The sequence below is a fragment of the Helianthus annuus genome, chromosome 17 (assembly GCF_002127325.2).
Source record: "Helianthus annuus cultivar XRQ/B chromosome 17, HanXRQr2.0-SUNRISE, whole genome shotgun sequence".
NCBI lineage: Eukaryota > Viridiplantae > Streptophyta > Magnoliopsida > Asterales > Asteraceae > Helianthus > Helianthus annuus.
The window spans coordinates 88510586-88525049 of record NC_035449.2 but is presented as its reverse complement, the minus strand read 5'-3'; the positions used below and the strand labels follow the sequence as shown (position 1 = coordinate 88525049).

At 36.0% G+C, this 14464-nt stretch overlaps 2 protein-coding genes across 3 annotated transcripts; both read right to left on the bottom strand.

The window, feature by feature from the left end:
- Window positions 1–257: 257 nt before the first annotated feature.
- LOC110922224 lies at window positions 258–1693 on the bottom strand. Its single transcript, XM_022166530.2, has 4 exons — window positions 1580–1693; window positions 1123–1464; window positions 841–1041; window positions 258–762 (listed from the first exon to the last, which is right to left on the bottom strand). Exons 1-4 carry the CDS (start codon window positions 1655–1657, stop codon window positions 559–561), a joined length of 825 nt encoding a protein of 274 aa, XP_022022222.2. The 5' UTR covers window positions 1658–1693; the 3' UTR covers window positions 258–558.
- Window positions 1694–10929: 9236 nt separating this feature from the next.
- On the bottom strand, window positions 10930–14212 carry LOC110922960. 2 transcript variants are annotated; one of them, XM_022167155.2, is made up of 3 exons: window positions 13815–14212; window positions 12161–12250; window positions 10930–11496 (listed from the first exon to the last, which is right to left on the bottom strand). In XM_022167155.2, the coding sequence occupies exons 1-3, from the start codon at window positions 13875–13877 to the stop codon at window positions 11365–11367; spliced, it is 285 nt and encodes a 94-aa protein (XP_022022847.1). In that variant the 5' UTR covers window positions 13878–14212; the 3' UTR covers window positions 10930–11364. The 2 variants fall into 2 exon arrangements, with proteins under 2 accessions (XP_022022847.1, XP_022022846.1); XM_022167154.2 differs by having other exon boundaries at window positions 12161–12255; window positions 13815–14206.
- Between the last annotated feature and the right edge of the window lie 252 nt (window positions 14213–14464).

Genomic DNA, 14464 nt, shown 5'->3' with positions numbered 1-14464 from the left:
ACAGTAGTATGAGCACACTACTCTGATACCACTTGTAAGGCCTCCAATCCAAGATCTCACTCAGCTAATGCAACCAACAGGTGTGCGGAATCTACCTGATGATCAACCACTGTAGATGAAACACTAGAATGCAAAGATCTGTGAGAGAAATCAAGAATACACAGAGTATTCTTGATGAGGAAGATGGATGACGTCACACACAGTAGCCTCCAGACAAAACACACACACAATAATTAGGATTAGAAAGGTGCACAGAATTTCATACAGAATCGCCGTCTTGTCTATTCCACATAACGGTATATATACAAGACAAACTCCGGACAACACATTGTCCGGAGACAAGGGCCCAAAGCCCAAAAAAGACAAACCACGGGCTCTAAGACATACTAGAAGTCCGGACAAAACAATCTACACAAAAACCCTCACTTTTTCCTAAACACAACCCCTGACAAAAGTTCTAGACATAAACTTGGACAAATTGTCCAAGGATAAACCTTGGACTAAGTTTCAAGACAAGTACAATAAAGACCCTTATAACAATTGGAAGGCATGCACTTATCACCCAAAGTGCATTAACAAATTGTCTCCAAGCTCATTGGCACGTTTATTGGCCTTAAATATCTTTGAATCAACATTTTCAAGCTTCTTGTTTAAATAATTGATCTTCTTTCTAACATATTGCAACTTGGCTTTAAGTTGTTTAACTCTTGCCTGACGTTCGATTTGTTCCCTCTTTAGTATCTCAATGTAGTCCAACCGAATCTAATCAAAGAATATATATAATTCAAACAACTAGTAAAAAAAGATTGATCACTACTAACCAAAGAAGAAAACTCTTACACTTAGTTTATGTTGCCATCTATATCTCTCATAATTGGTATCTCGCTTTGATCTTCGCTGTAGTGTGTACCAATGAGGGCGGGATTCTGGTGCAATGTAACTTTCTTTTGTCTCCAAGAAGTTGCTTAATTGTTGACATATTTTCATTTCGTCAGCGCGTTTCTTGTTCCCATGTTGGATCCTTTGCAACATGCTCTCGATCTTTAATTTTTATGTGAAATAAAGGTTTATTAAATTGAAATATAATAGATTTACGGTTATGATTAATTGAAAAAAACATACCATATCGGTAAGTTCTTGTGTGCCAGAATATGGTATCTCACTTGATTTCATTGAACATATATGTTCTTCTTGAACTTCTTTCAAATAATTGATGTCCATCCTCTCTTTCTTGACAAGCCTTTTCTGGCAACGTTTTAGATCTGGCCTTACAGGTGTTTGAGCATCTTTTCCTGTCAAACAATAAACACCGGTTGTTCTGGATACGGAACTGATTGGCAAATTTAGCTTGAGTTTATCTGGATCCCAACGTTGAAGACTCTCAATTTCCAACATCCTCCATTCTATTTGCTTATCAAGGTCCAAAAACCTCAATAATTTTTGGTTTATTTGTTGTTCATCTGCCTGTTAATTAATTTGGAGACCAAAAATAACAGACATACGTAAGATACTAAGATTCAGAATTACGTAATATGCACAAAAGATTTATGAACAGTGAACACTGAAATCTAGAAGTTACCATCTCCTGTGCTAATTTTTCGTTGATACGTGATCGTTCACGATTCAATAACTGATATTGTTCTTCGATCTCCTTCATGTGATGAATGTGTATTCCTGGGACGTCGCAACCCTTTTGTTTATTCATTTCACTCAATTTGAAGAAGTCTAAATATTTCAGTAAATCGAATACAATGGCAAGTAATATATAGGGAAATAGAATTTTACAAATGGCACACTTCAGTAACTTGCAAGCCACGGCAAGAAAGTCAACTTTGCATATGGCCAAATTCATTTCAAGTTTTATATTTTGGTGTTTGTTTAAACGTATAATATCTTCCTGTCCAAGGTCACCCAAAACTGAATTTTTAACTATTTTATGATGAAAGAGGGACCATCGAATGCATTCATCTTTTTGCATCATAACACCTCTATATGAAATGAACTAAAAATATTCCCAATATTAGAAGGAAATATAATTCAAAAAATTTATATTCACCTTGTACAAAGACACTTGCGCACGCAGTATATTATGTTCCAGAGTTGAAATATATAATCTCTTGGGTGTCTCAAGTTTGTGACAAGTAAATGAACTCTTTCCCAACAGAAAAAAAAAAAAAAAAAAAAAAAAAAAAAAAAAAGTGTGTTTTATAACGCATTTGAATTTAGATAGAACTTTTATTGATACTTCCATAAAACCCTTGCAATGGTATATTTAGAATTTTATAATGTCTTTTATTATATTATTAGAATGACATAAAAGCTAAAGGGCGTCGCTTTATACAAATAAATTAAAAAAGTAAAAACAAACAAACAAAAATAAGCCGTCAGGTAGCTTTGGTGACATATACAATTGTGATTTAATCAATTTTACATTACGATCAACTACCGGGTCTTAATAAAAATTTATATCAAGACTTAGATAGGAATAAGCATGTTGGAACGACAAATTAGGAACCTAATAAAATAATAGAAATTTTATAATAAAAACAAAATATGCTTAAACGAAATTATAATAGAAAACAGAGTTAAATGCCCGGATAGTCTCTGTGCTTTGCCCTTTTTTCACCTTTAGTCCCTAACTTTCTAAAATTACAGCTATAGTCCCCAACTTTTCAATTTTCGTTCCCGGATAGTCACTGGGTCTAACATCAGTTAGTTTTCTCAGTTACGAGGGTGTGAAATTACCTAAATACCCTTTCCTTAAAATATATAAAACATTGTTATGAACATATTGAATTATGTTTCTAAAAAGAAATCGAATACGTAAGTGACAAAAAATGCTTTTATTCTAATCTTTGAAATACGAATATGTTGTTCTTGATTCTGTGGAATTCTTTTTGATTTTAAATTGAAAGTTTGGATTGTCGTTTTTCGAACAGAGATCTTCCAACTTTTAACAAAAAAATGAATTAATCTTATTTTTTGCAAAAAAAAAAAAATGATTCTGATGTGTTTGAAAAACAGAGTTTATCAACAATCTGTGGTTAACTAAAAAAGAACAGGATTTTGTATTCGATTAACAGTATAAGAGTAAGGGAGAAGGATCAAAGACCATTAATTGATGATTTTGTGGATCACCGTGTATAATTTTGTTTGCCGGAATTTCTCCCCGGAATCAATAATCTCCGATTAAGTGTTAAAAACGGTTTTCGGGGCTTAATTAATTGACTCTTATTGAATGATGTCAATAATGAATTCTGTCCAATCAGATACCTTTAATATCAGTTTGTTTCCATTTGTGTCTGCAACTTATTTGCAAAACAGGAGATTGAATATTCACTTTGTCTATGTTTAAAATCTTGGAACCGTTGGGAAATTCTGTGGTCTGATGCCTGTAACGTAAAGAATCAAAAGCAACGTATTTAATTTGATGTGCACTGTGTATATTATTTGACAGACCAAAGATACAGAGTGTGTGTAAGTGTGTGTTCTTGTGGAGAAAGATGGGATGATGGAGTTGCAGGGTGAAGAGAGAAGAAAGAGAGAGGAAGGTGGGGGGTGGGATAGGGGTGGGGTTATTATTTTGTTTTTATAAAAAGGGTATTTTTGTCATTTCACACCCTTTTAACTGAGAACACTAACTGATGTTAGGCATAGGGACTATCCGGGAACGAAAATAAAAAAGTTGGGGACTATAGGTGTAATTTTATAAAGTTAGAGACTAAAGGTGAAAAAAGAGCAAAGTACAGGGACTATCCGGGCATTTAACTCTAGAAAACAAGTTAAAAAAATTATGGGGCTATACTGTTTATGGTATTTTATAGTAACTAGTAATATGAGCCGCAAGCGATGCGCCGCGGCCCGTTGCAAACATCAAATAGATTATCCAAGCGTTATGTCATGTGTTAACCATATGAAAACATATGTTTCAACGTACTCGGTTCAACCTCTTGTAACCTATATAAGTATTGTGGTTAAATCAAAACGTAATGTAAATCCAATTTATGTCGTACAATTACAACGTAACACACCAAAGAAACATAAAGCGTGAATAGAAACCATAAAAGGAAAAAGAAAACACATTCACATTAAGGGTAACCATAAGTGTTTTGTAAAGTGGAAGGACCAAAGTTGGGAGGTGTAAACGTCAACAACTTTGGTCTTTAGTGTCACAGCCCTCGACCCCCTGTCCCGGGAGGCGGGTGCCGGGGGATATTTAGAGCGGGTAGTATCGGTGTTTATTAAATTGGCAGCGGAATACATCAGGACCGTAGTTAGGAAATATTTTTATCAGAGTTAAACACCAAACTTTTATAATATAATTTGGATAAAACCCGAGTTTCATTCGACAATACATTTATAGGGATAAACCCTAATTATTGAAAATATAAACTTCGTTTCTTATATTTGGTAACTTTAATAGCCACAACTTTAAACATTCAGTGCTCTCCAACCGGCTTCTATTGGCTTCACATTAAGTTACCTGAAACACGTTTTAAAAACATTTTATCAGCAAGAAATACTTGCAAGTACATTCCATTTTGTAAAGTATCAGTTGTTACACATTACAGTATTAAGGGCGATTACAATATTTATATTTATATCTACACAATTACTCGTTCAGTACGTGTCACTCAACGGATCTGTGACTTTGGTCATGTCACACATTGGATACTCGTGCCCAATTGTGAAGGTTATCAAGTACTGTATACAAACCCCATAATACTGGCAGCAATTGTAGAATTACAAAGACTTAATCACTGTAATTGTATTTGAAAACATTTGAGGTTTTGGTAAAACAATTTGACTTACAAAAAGTGTTTATAAAAGTGAATGTACTTATATTATTGACTCAGGTGATACTACTATAGCTTCCTGGTGATTCTCCTGGTTATTATCTATTAAAATTAAACAATGCACACGTGTTAGTAAAATAACCCAAATCACATTGACCGTACAACTCGAGACAGAACTGCAATGACTGAGTCAGATAGAGCCTTGACATGCTTTACGGAGCCCTAGATCGATCGTGTAGGGTAACAATTAGGGTTATAATACTTACAATGAGGCAGAGCTTTGCTTTATAGAGGTATAATATCCCGAGTATAATAGCTTTAGTGTTTTAGAGGAAAGAAAAGAATTGAACGACGACAGAATGAGGCTGAAGCCTCTATTTATAGGCTGGTCGAGGGGTCTCTCGTGCCCCGCGAGAGCCACCTCTATCTCTTTCGCGGCTTGCGAGAGCCATAAAGGCGGCTATAGGCTTGATGAGTCAAGGAGTAGGCTACACACGTAACTTGCCACGTGGCAGCCGGAGGGCTCGCCTGGTGTCACTCTGTTGCGCCCCGTGACAGACCCAGGGGAATGGGTCGCGGCCCGCGAGCGATACATATTTTTGTTTTTATTTATTTTTATAATTATGAAGGTATTCTGGATCCGTTTCTCGCATACATGATATATTTTAGGACGTTTAGGGTCACGTTAAAGGTTTTAGGAGGGTTGTTATATTTAGCATTGATGTATAATAATAATAATAATAATAATAATAATAATAATAATAATAATAATAATAATAATAATAATAATAATAATAATAATAATAATAATAATAATAATATAATTGTAATTTTATTTGTCTTGTGTCGCGTGAGGTTGAAACATAGAGTAACTCGAGTATATACCGTCAAATGATAATGTATATTTAACCACACCTGGACTGGAACAAAATTTAAGTCAAAACGTACACCAACTGTGTACATAAAATAAACTATTTATTTTATTTTATCCTTGTCAACTACTACTGTTATTGTATTCTTCTTATGAGTATATACACACACCTTTAACGCTTTAAGACACACAAACATACATCTATCAACTTCAAAGCAACAAATGTTCAACTAAATGCATTCTCATCCCAAAAAAGTTAGTCTGCAGGCCATTAGAAAAAATTATATAACAGAACCTGTAGTGTTTAAAAACAACAGAACCTGTAGTGTTTATAAACAAAAGGTTTTTGTGGTGTAGTTGGTTCGAGCCCACGCTAAGCCGTACTTTTTTTTCTTATTTTCAACTTCCTTTAAATCCCTAAAAATATCTGGTAAGGAAATCGATATATTGAAGTATAATTTACCAGAGTTGGTCGGAAACTTAGCCTCCATCACCAGTGGGGGCACCTAGGGTTTCTAACCACAATCAATCTTCAACAAACATCACCACCGTCACCTGAAAGGTAAACCGACACCGCTAATTGGGCTGCGTCTTGTGTCTACCTAAAAATTACCATCACCAAACTTCTGGATCTGCAACCCCACAATACCGCCGCCACTGAACCCCGTAACCACCTTCACTGTCGCTCTACATTTAGTCAGTCTGAAACTTCCCGTGACGGTCATCGTCCTCATCCCACCATATAACCCTTCTCTTGTCGGATCCTAGAGCTTCATCGTAGAGTCGAACGTGCGCGATAATTCTAAACTTCGCCACCGCTATTGGTTAGTCCGCAACATTGATGTAGACTAGGAAATGGGATACGAAATCGGACCTGTTGATTCACACAGAATACCAGGAACAATTCTTCCAAAATTCGTTGATTCTTGTGGAATACCGAAAATTGGGGTTTTCACACTCAAGACACTCACAAGTGAATTGGGAGAAAAAAATGACTTTTCATAAAACTCAAAACTGATTATCTTCCTCCCATTACATTCATATAAATAACAACGTAAATTCAAAATGGGCCTCAAAACACACTTGGGCCAAAAGCTAGAACCAAATAAAAATCCACGAAAAGCACGAAAAACATAAAAATGTAAATAACGCATAGAAATAAGCGTTTTTGGGCCTGAACATTGACCGGTGGTTTGTAGAAAGATGGGCTTCGTTCTCACGATCGTTTCGCCTGGTCGCACGCCCAAAACGGACACCTGTAGCCCAAGTTAGAGCCATTTTAGTGAAGCCCCTTTTGTCACGCGATCTTGGGCCTCCAAATACAAGATGGCCCGCTCCTCCACACTTGGGCCCGCATCAAACATCCTCATCATCGAGCTGTAGGCCTCTTGGGATCTGCCACCGCCCGTCAGTGACCAACATCACCAAAGAAGGGTGCCCAGCCTCCTTAACCTTTCTCAGCTGCTCTCTCAGTAGACTTGTGTATAGGTGTAAAAAGTCACCGACTCTTAATCTCATTGTGCACAAAAAGTTATGAAGGACAGAAGTCAGAAAACTTGGTGGAAGAACACCACCGTTAGATTGAGGAATTGTTGAAGTGGTGGAGGAGAGAGGTGGTTTGAACATAATGCACAGGAACAGCGTTTGCATAATGAGCAGTGTTTACATGGACAGCAGGGGTATAATGGGAATACTGCACAGTTCTTTGACTATTTTGTGGTCTTGGACTAGGGTGAGTGATAATAGGTCCATTTGTTTGACTCCTACATTCCCTAGCAAAGTGACCTAGCCTGTTGCACTTGTAGCATTTAATTTTTGACTTATCCAACCCTACTTTTAAATTCCCATGCAACCCTGGGAATTTTCTCCCTGTCCTTTTGTAAAACTTGCTTGTTCTGACACTTAGCAAAGCAAGTTGGTGCAAAATGTCCATTTCCTCTAAATCAACTGGATCAAAATGCTGTAAGTCATTAAGTTCAAAGCACAGATTATCTGACATCTGGTTTTCACAATTAGCTGTAAAAGCATAATTTGAGGTGTGAGGATCAGAGTTGTTAAAGGCTCCACCTGCAGTTATGTCAATGTAATGATTATAACTCTGATCCTTACTGCTACTACCAGATTCTTCCTGTCCCAAAAGAGCTGTGCTGCCAAATGAGTAGTCATCAGAAACTTTTCTAGACTCTTGTAACTTCTTTTTCTGGTTCAACTCCCTTTCAAAGGTTAGGAGTCTACCATGAAGTTGGGTCAGTGTCAGATCTTTGAACTCAACACAGTTTCTGGTTACAAAAGCAATTGCATCCCATTTTTGAGGGAGAGACCTAAGGAACCTACTATTTTGTGCTGTTTTTGTAAATTCAACATTAACAACTTTTAGCTCACTCATGAGACAGCTAAATCGCTCAAACTGCTGAGTTAATGATTCAACCTTAATGTGACAAAAATGTTTCATATTGTTGGTTCAAAATTTCCCTGTTGTTTTTAAGCACTTCTTCAGTTCCCCCAAATTGTTCCTTAAGTGCATCCCATATCTCTTTGGGACTGTTACAGTGTAACAGTCCAGCATAGATTTCATTGGGTAAAGCAGATGCAACGATGCTAAATGCCTTGGCATCCAGTTCGAATTTTTGAAAATCAGTTTCAGTATTGTTTTCAGGTTTCTTAGGTTCGAACTTCTTTGAATCCTGAGCACTCGGCACCATTGAAACATGTGGTCCAAAGATAACCGACTTCCAACATCCGGTATTCTGTTGAGCAAGGATGTGACCCATCCTTCTCTGCCAAATGTTGTACTCATTTCGCTTCAACATGGGTGGTTTGAAGAGTGAACCGATGCTATTGTTAGCATCTTGTGATTGTGACGTCATCCTAGTTGTTTTACAGGCACTGATTAATCAACTTTGATCGTGATTAAACCTTACTCTGTTTTTCAACAAAACGAACAACTATCAGTATCAACGATTGTGAGCTGAACTATTTACGTCAAAATGATTGTTAGATCGAATTTGACTGCCCGAGCTCTGATACCAATTGTTAGGATCTGAGTTTCTTTTTTATTGTGTTTTTATTTATGAATAAAGAAGATGAACAAGTAATGTAGCGGAATTAAGATGGAAATAAACTTTGCACACAATCAAACAGGAGAAATGCTTTCAACACACAAGTTTACCATTGAACCGAATGCTTGAATTTATTTCAAACTTTAATTACAATATGCATGCATGTATAACAAACTCCCCCTCAGCTTGAGCTCACAGTATTTGCTCGTACAGGAAGACAAGTGGTGAAAGAGCTGATAGAACAATACAGGGTACTGTTCTATTTATAGGCACGAGCAAACCAGTGAAGCATCTTGGTTGACGTCACCAATGAAAGAGACATCTAACCTCCTAACAACCTGAAACTACTGATCTAATACAAGAACTATTTAGCTAACTACTGATAACAATACATCACAAAAGGAAAGACTAAACTACTGTTTTCTCCTTCCATTGTTGTGACTCCAGTAGTACTTTGTTTCTTCAGCAGTGCTTGACCCATAACAGTAGATTGATCATCAGGGCTTTAGTCTTTATCATTCTTTATACTTGATCAGTTGTTTGTAGAGAAGCAGTTGTATACGGACAGTGGATACAGGCCATCAGTTGTTAGAAACACTTTCAAGGGGAGAGCATTAATACATAACATCCGCTTATTTTGGATCCACTGCTTTGATCCTGTTTGGCTTTAATAAACTGTTCCTTTGATAGGGTTCAATCCCAACAAAATAAATAAATAAAAATTTGGTGATTGAATTTTTTTCGAGATTTTAACTTTAAGTACGGGCTATTCGGGGCCCCTGTTGGAGAATTCGAAGAGTAGATATGATGATAAGATCACAGAGTGTTGAAGTTAATGGGGTAGTCATGGATACATTTGCAGAATGTTTACCATTTGGTATAGTGACTATTAATGGGCCAACAAAAAATATCCGCATTGATGAAAAATGGACTTTTGTAGAGCAAAATGTCATATTTTCCGCATAGTTGGCTTTTACTGTGAATATAGTGGACTGAATATGCCAAGTTTGAGGGGGAAATTCAGTGAAGAGGATAGAGAAGTCAGAATTTGCCAAAAATGAGGGGGATTAAAAATTTTCAAATATTAGACATATTTGGTAATTCAGACGACATGCAATAGTATTTGGGTGATTCTGACTTCAGATTGTCTGAGGATACATAGGATTTGAATTCGTTAGTTCGTGATCATAGGAAGTTCAAATTAATCAGATTATGAATAGATTGATTTCTTAGGGTTTGAGTCCCGAGTCTTCTTAAAATCTGGATAGAAGGATTAGCGTTAGGAGATGCATTAGTATTTTCGAAACTTAAATGATATCATAGCTTTGTGATAGTCTAGAGTGTCAGAATTTTTAGTCTACGAGCAGATGAATTGTTTTCTAGACTAATCGCCGGGTAATGATGATGTTTGTTGAGTAAGTTGCTACCGGGACTAACGGAGAAGACTATACATCTCTTATCGTGACTGAAGAGGAAGAATGTGAATCTGATCGTGGAAGAATGTTTCTTAGATTAAAGTGTATTACCAGATGATTTGTTTTCCGATGAAGATTCGCTGATTGTGAAGATTACCGTTTACACTAATCGCACTACTAGAAAAGAGGGTTTTTGTCATGAAACTTTTGGTCACAAAACAGTAGCAATTTCCCTGTTGTCACCATTTCGCCACCGAAAATGCGGTGACAAAAACACCCGTGTCAATTGCCCTAATGCCACCAAATAGCCACCATTTTTATATTTTGCCACCTTACTTTTGCCACCACAAAATTGGTCAAAATTATTTGCCACCGCTTCTTGTTTGCTACGGTCCACCTTATTTGCTACCGATTTTCCACCATTTAAACACCATGTTTGCTACCAATTTGCCACCATTTAACCACCATTTTCATTAAAAAGTTTGCTACGGTCCACATTGTTTGCTACCGATTTGCCACCATTTAACCACCATGTTTGCTACCGATTTGCCACCATTTAACCACCATTTTCATTGAAAGGTTTGCTACAGTCCACCTTGTTTGCCACCATTTAACCACCATTTTCATTGAAAATTGGTGGGTATTTAGCGAGCTTGTTGAATTATTTGCTACCATATTGTGATTGCTTGAATATTGGTTTTTTATTCAGCTTGATTTTCCATTTTTCTCTGCTTTTTTCATAAAAATTACATAATTAATAATATTACAAAATTATATAAAAAGTCTAATAAGATCACGAAAACCCAAAATTATATAAAACATATGTGTATTGAAAGCGTATAAAACATTCTAATTGAAATACCAGCTAAAACATCAAATAACTAAAAAAATCCTAATACGATAAACATTCAAAACCAAGTGTTTGTAGCCTATCTTCAAATTATACTTGTTAACGTAGCTTCAATTTGTGACATCGTATCTAGCATAGCATCTTTATCCACCTTGTACCATGTCTGGCTTGAACATCGACTCACAGGCACCATACAGAGACTCAGAGACTCTGATGTAGTACCAGCCACCACAAAATCTTTTGCAAGCTCCCTATGATTATTGATTTATTAAGAGGAAAGATAAAAAGTTAATGCCAACGGTTAATCAAGCTCATCAAACAGTCGCAGCAGCAGCGCCGCACGCAACAGTCGCGACTGCACCACACGAACGCCTCAGCAGCAGCACTGTATTCTACGCACACCACAGCAGAAAAGCCGCACACAGCAGCAGCGACTACACCGCACGCACGCCTCATCAGCAGCACCACACTGCACCGTACGCATGCACGCCTCATCTGACTGATACTGCAAAACAAAACAACAATGTTTTAAAATAAAGACCAAGTAGAATTAATAAAAATGAAGAATACATATATGATACCACCAAACTGTTATCATTTTGAGACATGTAAATATGGATGAGGGTCTATAATAGGGTTCGTTAGTTCTATTGGGTACATATCACAGTTCAATTTGAAGCCTATGACAGTGCTGTAACATTAGTGTATAAGGTACTATCTTGAATATATGGTTTGACAGTACGCCGCATTAAAGATTATCCATCCACTGGATAAAAGGTATTCTTAACAAACATCCCTATATGCTAATATGTCTTTTTGGGTACTAATTCAAATGTATGAATGTGTTGTAGTTACAGCACTGTGATATAGGGATGGCAAAAATACCCGAACCCGACGGGTATACCCGAAACCCGACATAAATGGGACGGGTATATCCGTCGGGTATTAGGCCGGGTATGGGATTAGTTTTAAAAATTTCCGCGGGTATGGGTCGGGTACAATATGTTTTCTTTTTCTTTTTTTGCAATACGTCATCTTTGTTAAGATTTAATAATTTACAAAATATTTTTAATCAAATGTACAGAATAACTTACAAACAATAATAAAAAGGGTTGGTATAATTTACAAAATATTTTTAATCAAATGAAGTAAATGAGCTACTAGAATACCTCTGCCTCATTTTCAGATTCACTGTTTGCGTCGATCGACTTCTGGGCACATCTTTTCTTCCAAAGCCATGTTTTTTGGTCCATAATTTGCTGCTCTGGTCACAACAATCCCACACAAATCAAATAAACACAAACTGAAGCAAAAAAAATAATAAATAAATAAAGAAAAAGGAAAACAAAGTAAGGCCTTTTGAAAGAATTACTCTGGTTAAGAGAAGGCTGCGTTTTTACTAGGAAACACTGGTAATTTGCTAAAGGAAAAATGGAATTCTAACTTAAAGTTGAAAAAATAACTAGAAATATATAAAGAATGTAAAGAAAAAGAATATGTGTTTAAAGAATTCTCATGTTTGTCCCCACTGCATTCATATGCATTTATTTATATACAAAACATGTCATTTTTTTTCAACATAACATCACTTGATTTCAATTTTCACCTCTGCAGTCCACACTTCTTATATTATTATTTACCATTTAAAGGTTAATCTTTGTTCCACATTCCAAGACTAGATTGAAATCTGTATTACATTTGTATTGCAAATTAAAAAAACATTTAATCTTTATATAAAAAAACAAAGCACACATAAAAGAACTCAAAGAAGAAAGCTAGAAATGCACAAAAATCTCCAAATTTTTGGCCAATTTTGACGATTTTCGGTAGTACCGAGCTCATCGCTACCTTATTCCCAACACAAGAACATTTGAGCAACGCTTAATCACCATCTTTAGTAGCAACCCAAATGCCAAAACTTTCAAAATATACACCAACAAACAAACGTATGAGCTTGCTCAAAAGTTCTTGATAATCTTGCAAACCCATGAGTGAAAATGAAAAGAAAACAAACCAAAACCCACAAAAGCTTACCTGAATAACCTCAGAGCTTCAAAAAACAAGCATATGGAGCAATGATAAAAGGGAAAGTTGGTTGGGGAATTTCAACAAACAGGTTGAATGCAGAAGAGAAATTGGGGAGAAATGGGACAAAGGCACCGATAGATAACAGAACAAAAAATCTTCGAATTAAACTCTAACAAATGAACCATTAACTCGCCGAAAGCCTCAATCAGATCGTGAATTGCAGAGATCGAAATTAAGAGGTTTGGTGGCTGTAATCACTAGTGGGTTTTTTTCAAAGATCAAAACCCTACACAAAACAACTTGACAATCAAGCAACCCAAATCTAAAACCTTTTAATGAGCATTTTTTGATGGTGGCATAAACAAAAAGGTAAGGTAAATCACAGTTTGGTCACTGTTTATAATATTTGGATTGAGGTTTTCAAACTGAGTTTTGAAAAAAAAAAACCCAAATCAGATAATAAGTTAGGGCTTCATCTCAAGTTTCAATCTTTTTAGGCCAATATGGTTAAATTAACCCTAAATATTAAAAAAAATTAACAATCAAAATCAGATTTTTCCATGCCCCCCATATTACAACTTTGTTCGATCATTTAAAAAAAATCAATTCCTAGGGTTTTTTTCTGATCATTATTTGAAATTGTTTTAAACAAAATCCAGTAATGATCTAAGAAATATGACAGGATCTAGGGCAATTTTAAGGATTGAAGTTGGGAATTCGAGTGATTTGACATAAGAAGTTTGTGATTATTAATGAACATGTTGCAGAAGGTTCATGTGTTTGAGATTAACTTACAATATGAGAAGGAGACAGTTTGGACCTAAGTGTCGATTCCACCTGCTCTTTCAAAACCCCCATGATTCGCTCGCTCTCAGTTGAAGCTTGTTGACGACGCTATCAAAACTGCATCAACAGCACCATGTAAGTTGTAAGCTACGAGCGATTTGAAATTAAGAGCGGGACTCTAAAAATTAACCCCCTTAATTTAACTTTTCATCTTGCCACCACTAACACGGTGGCAATTAAAAAAGGCCCTTTTATTTCTAATGTATTTTCTATGTTTTTAATTTTGTTTAGTATTTTTCCTACGGATTTATCACCAAAATTAAATGGTGACAAAATTTCCAACCATTTAGCCACCATATCATAACAAGTACGCTTAATTTCAATTTTGGGGGAAGCGGGTTGCTAAATTTGCTACCCTATTTTTTTGGTAGCAAATTTTAGTAACAATTGCCTAATTTTCTAGTAGTGTCGATCATTCAGGAGTGTACTTAAAGATGATTACGAAGAACAGGATTTCAGATTTTCGTGGGTATTCATATACTTGAAGTTTACCGGTGTGGTGATTCGAAGTTTCTAACAATTGTCGGTTAGGTTTTTAAAGATTACGAGATTGAGCTAAAGTGGTAGATCAAAAACAAACACGAATGTGATTAATCTTG

Bases quoted from the DNA above. Each gene is read 5' to 3' on its own strand.
- LOC110922224 (XM_022166530.2), bottom strand. From the start codon at position 1,657: ATGAAGGAGATCGAAGAACAATATCAGTTATTGAATCGTGAACGATCA. The intron at 1,042-1,122 runs GTATGTTTTTTT...TAAAAATTAAAG, and splicing joins CACAAGAACTTACCGATATG to ATCGAGAGCATGTTGCAAAG. The intron at 763-840 runs GTAAGAGTTTTC...TTCTTTGATTAG, and splicing joins GATGGCAACATAAACTAAGT to ATTCGGTTGGACTACATTGA.
- LOC110922960 (XM_022167154.2), bottom strand. From the start codon at position 13,877: ATGGGGGTTTTGAAAGAGCAGGTGGAATCGACACTTAGGTCCAAACTG. The intron at 12,256-13,814 runs GTAAGTTAATCT...TGTTGTGACCAG, and splicing joins AACTGTCTCCTTCTCATATT to AGCAGCAAATTATGGACCAA. The intron at 11,497-12,160 runs GTATTCTAGTAG...TTTGTTTTGCAG, and splicing joins AATCTGAAAATGAGGCAGAG to TATCAGTCAGATGAGGCGTG.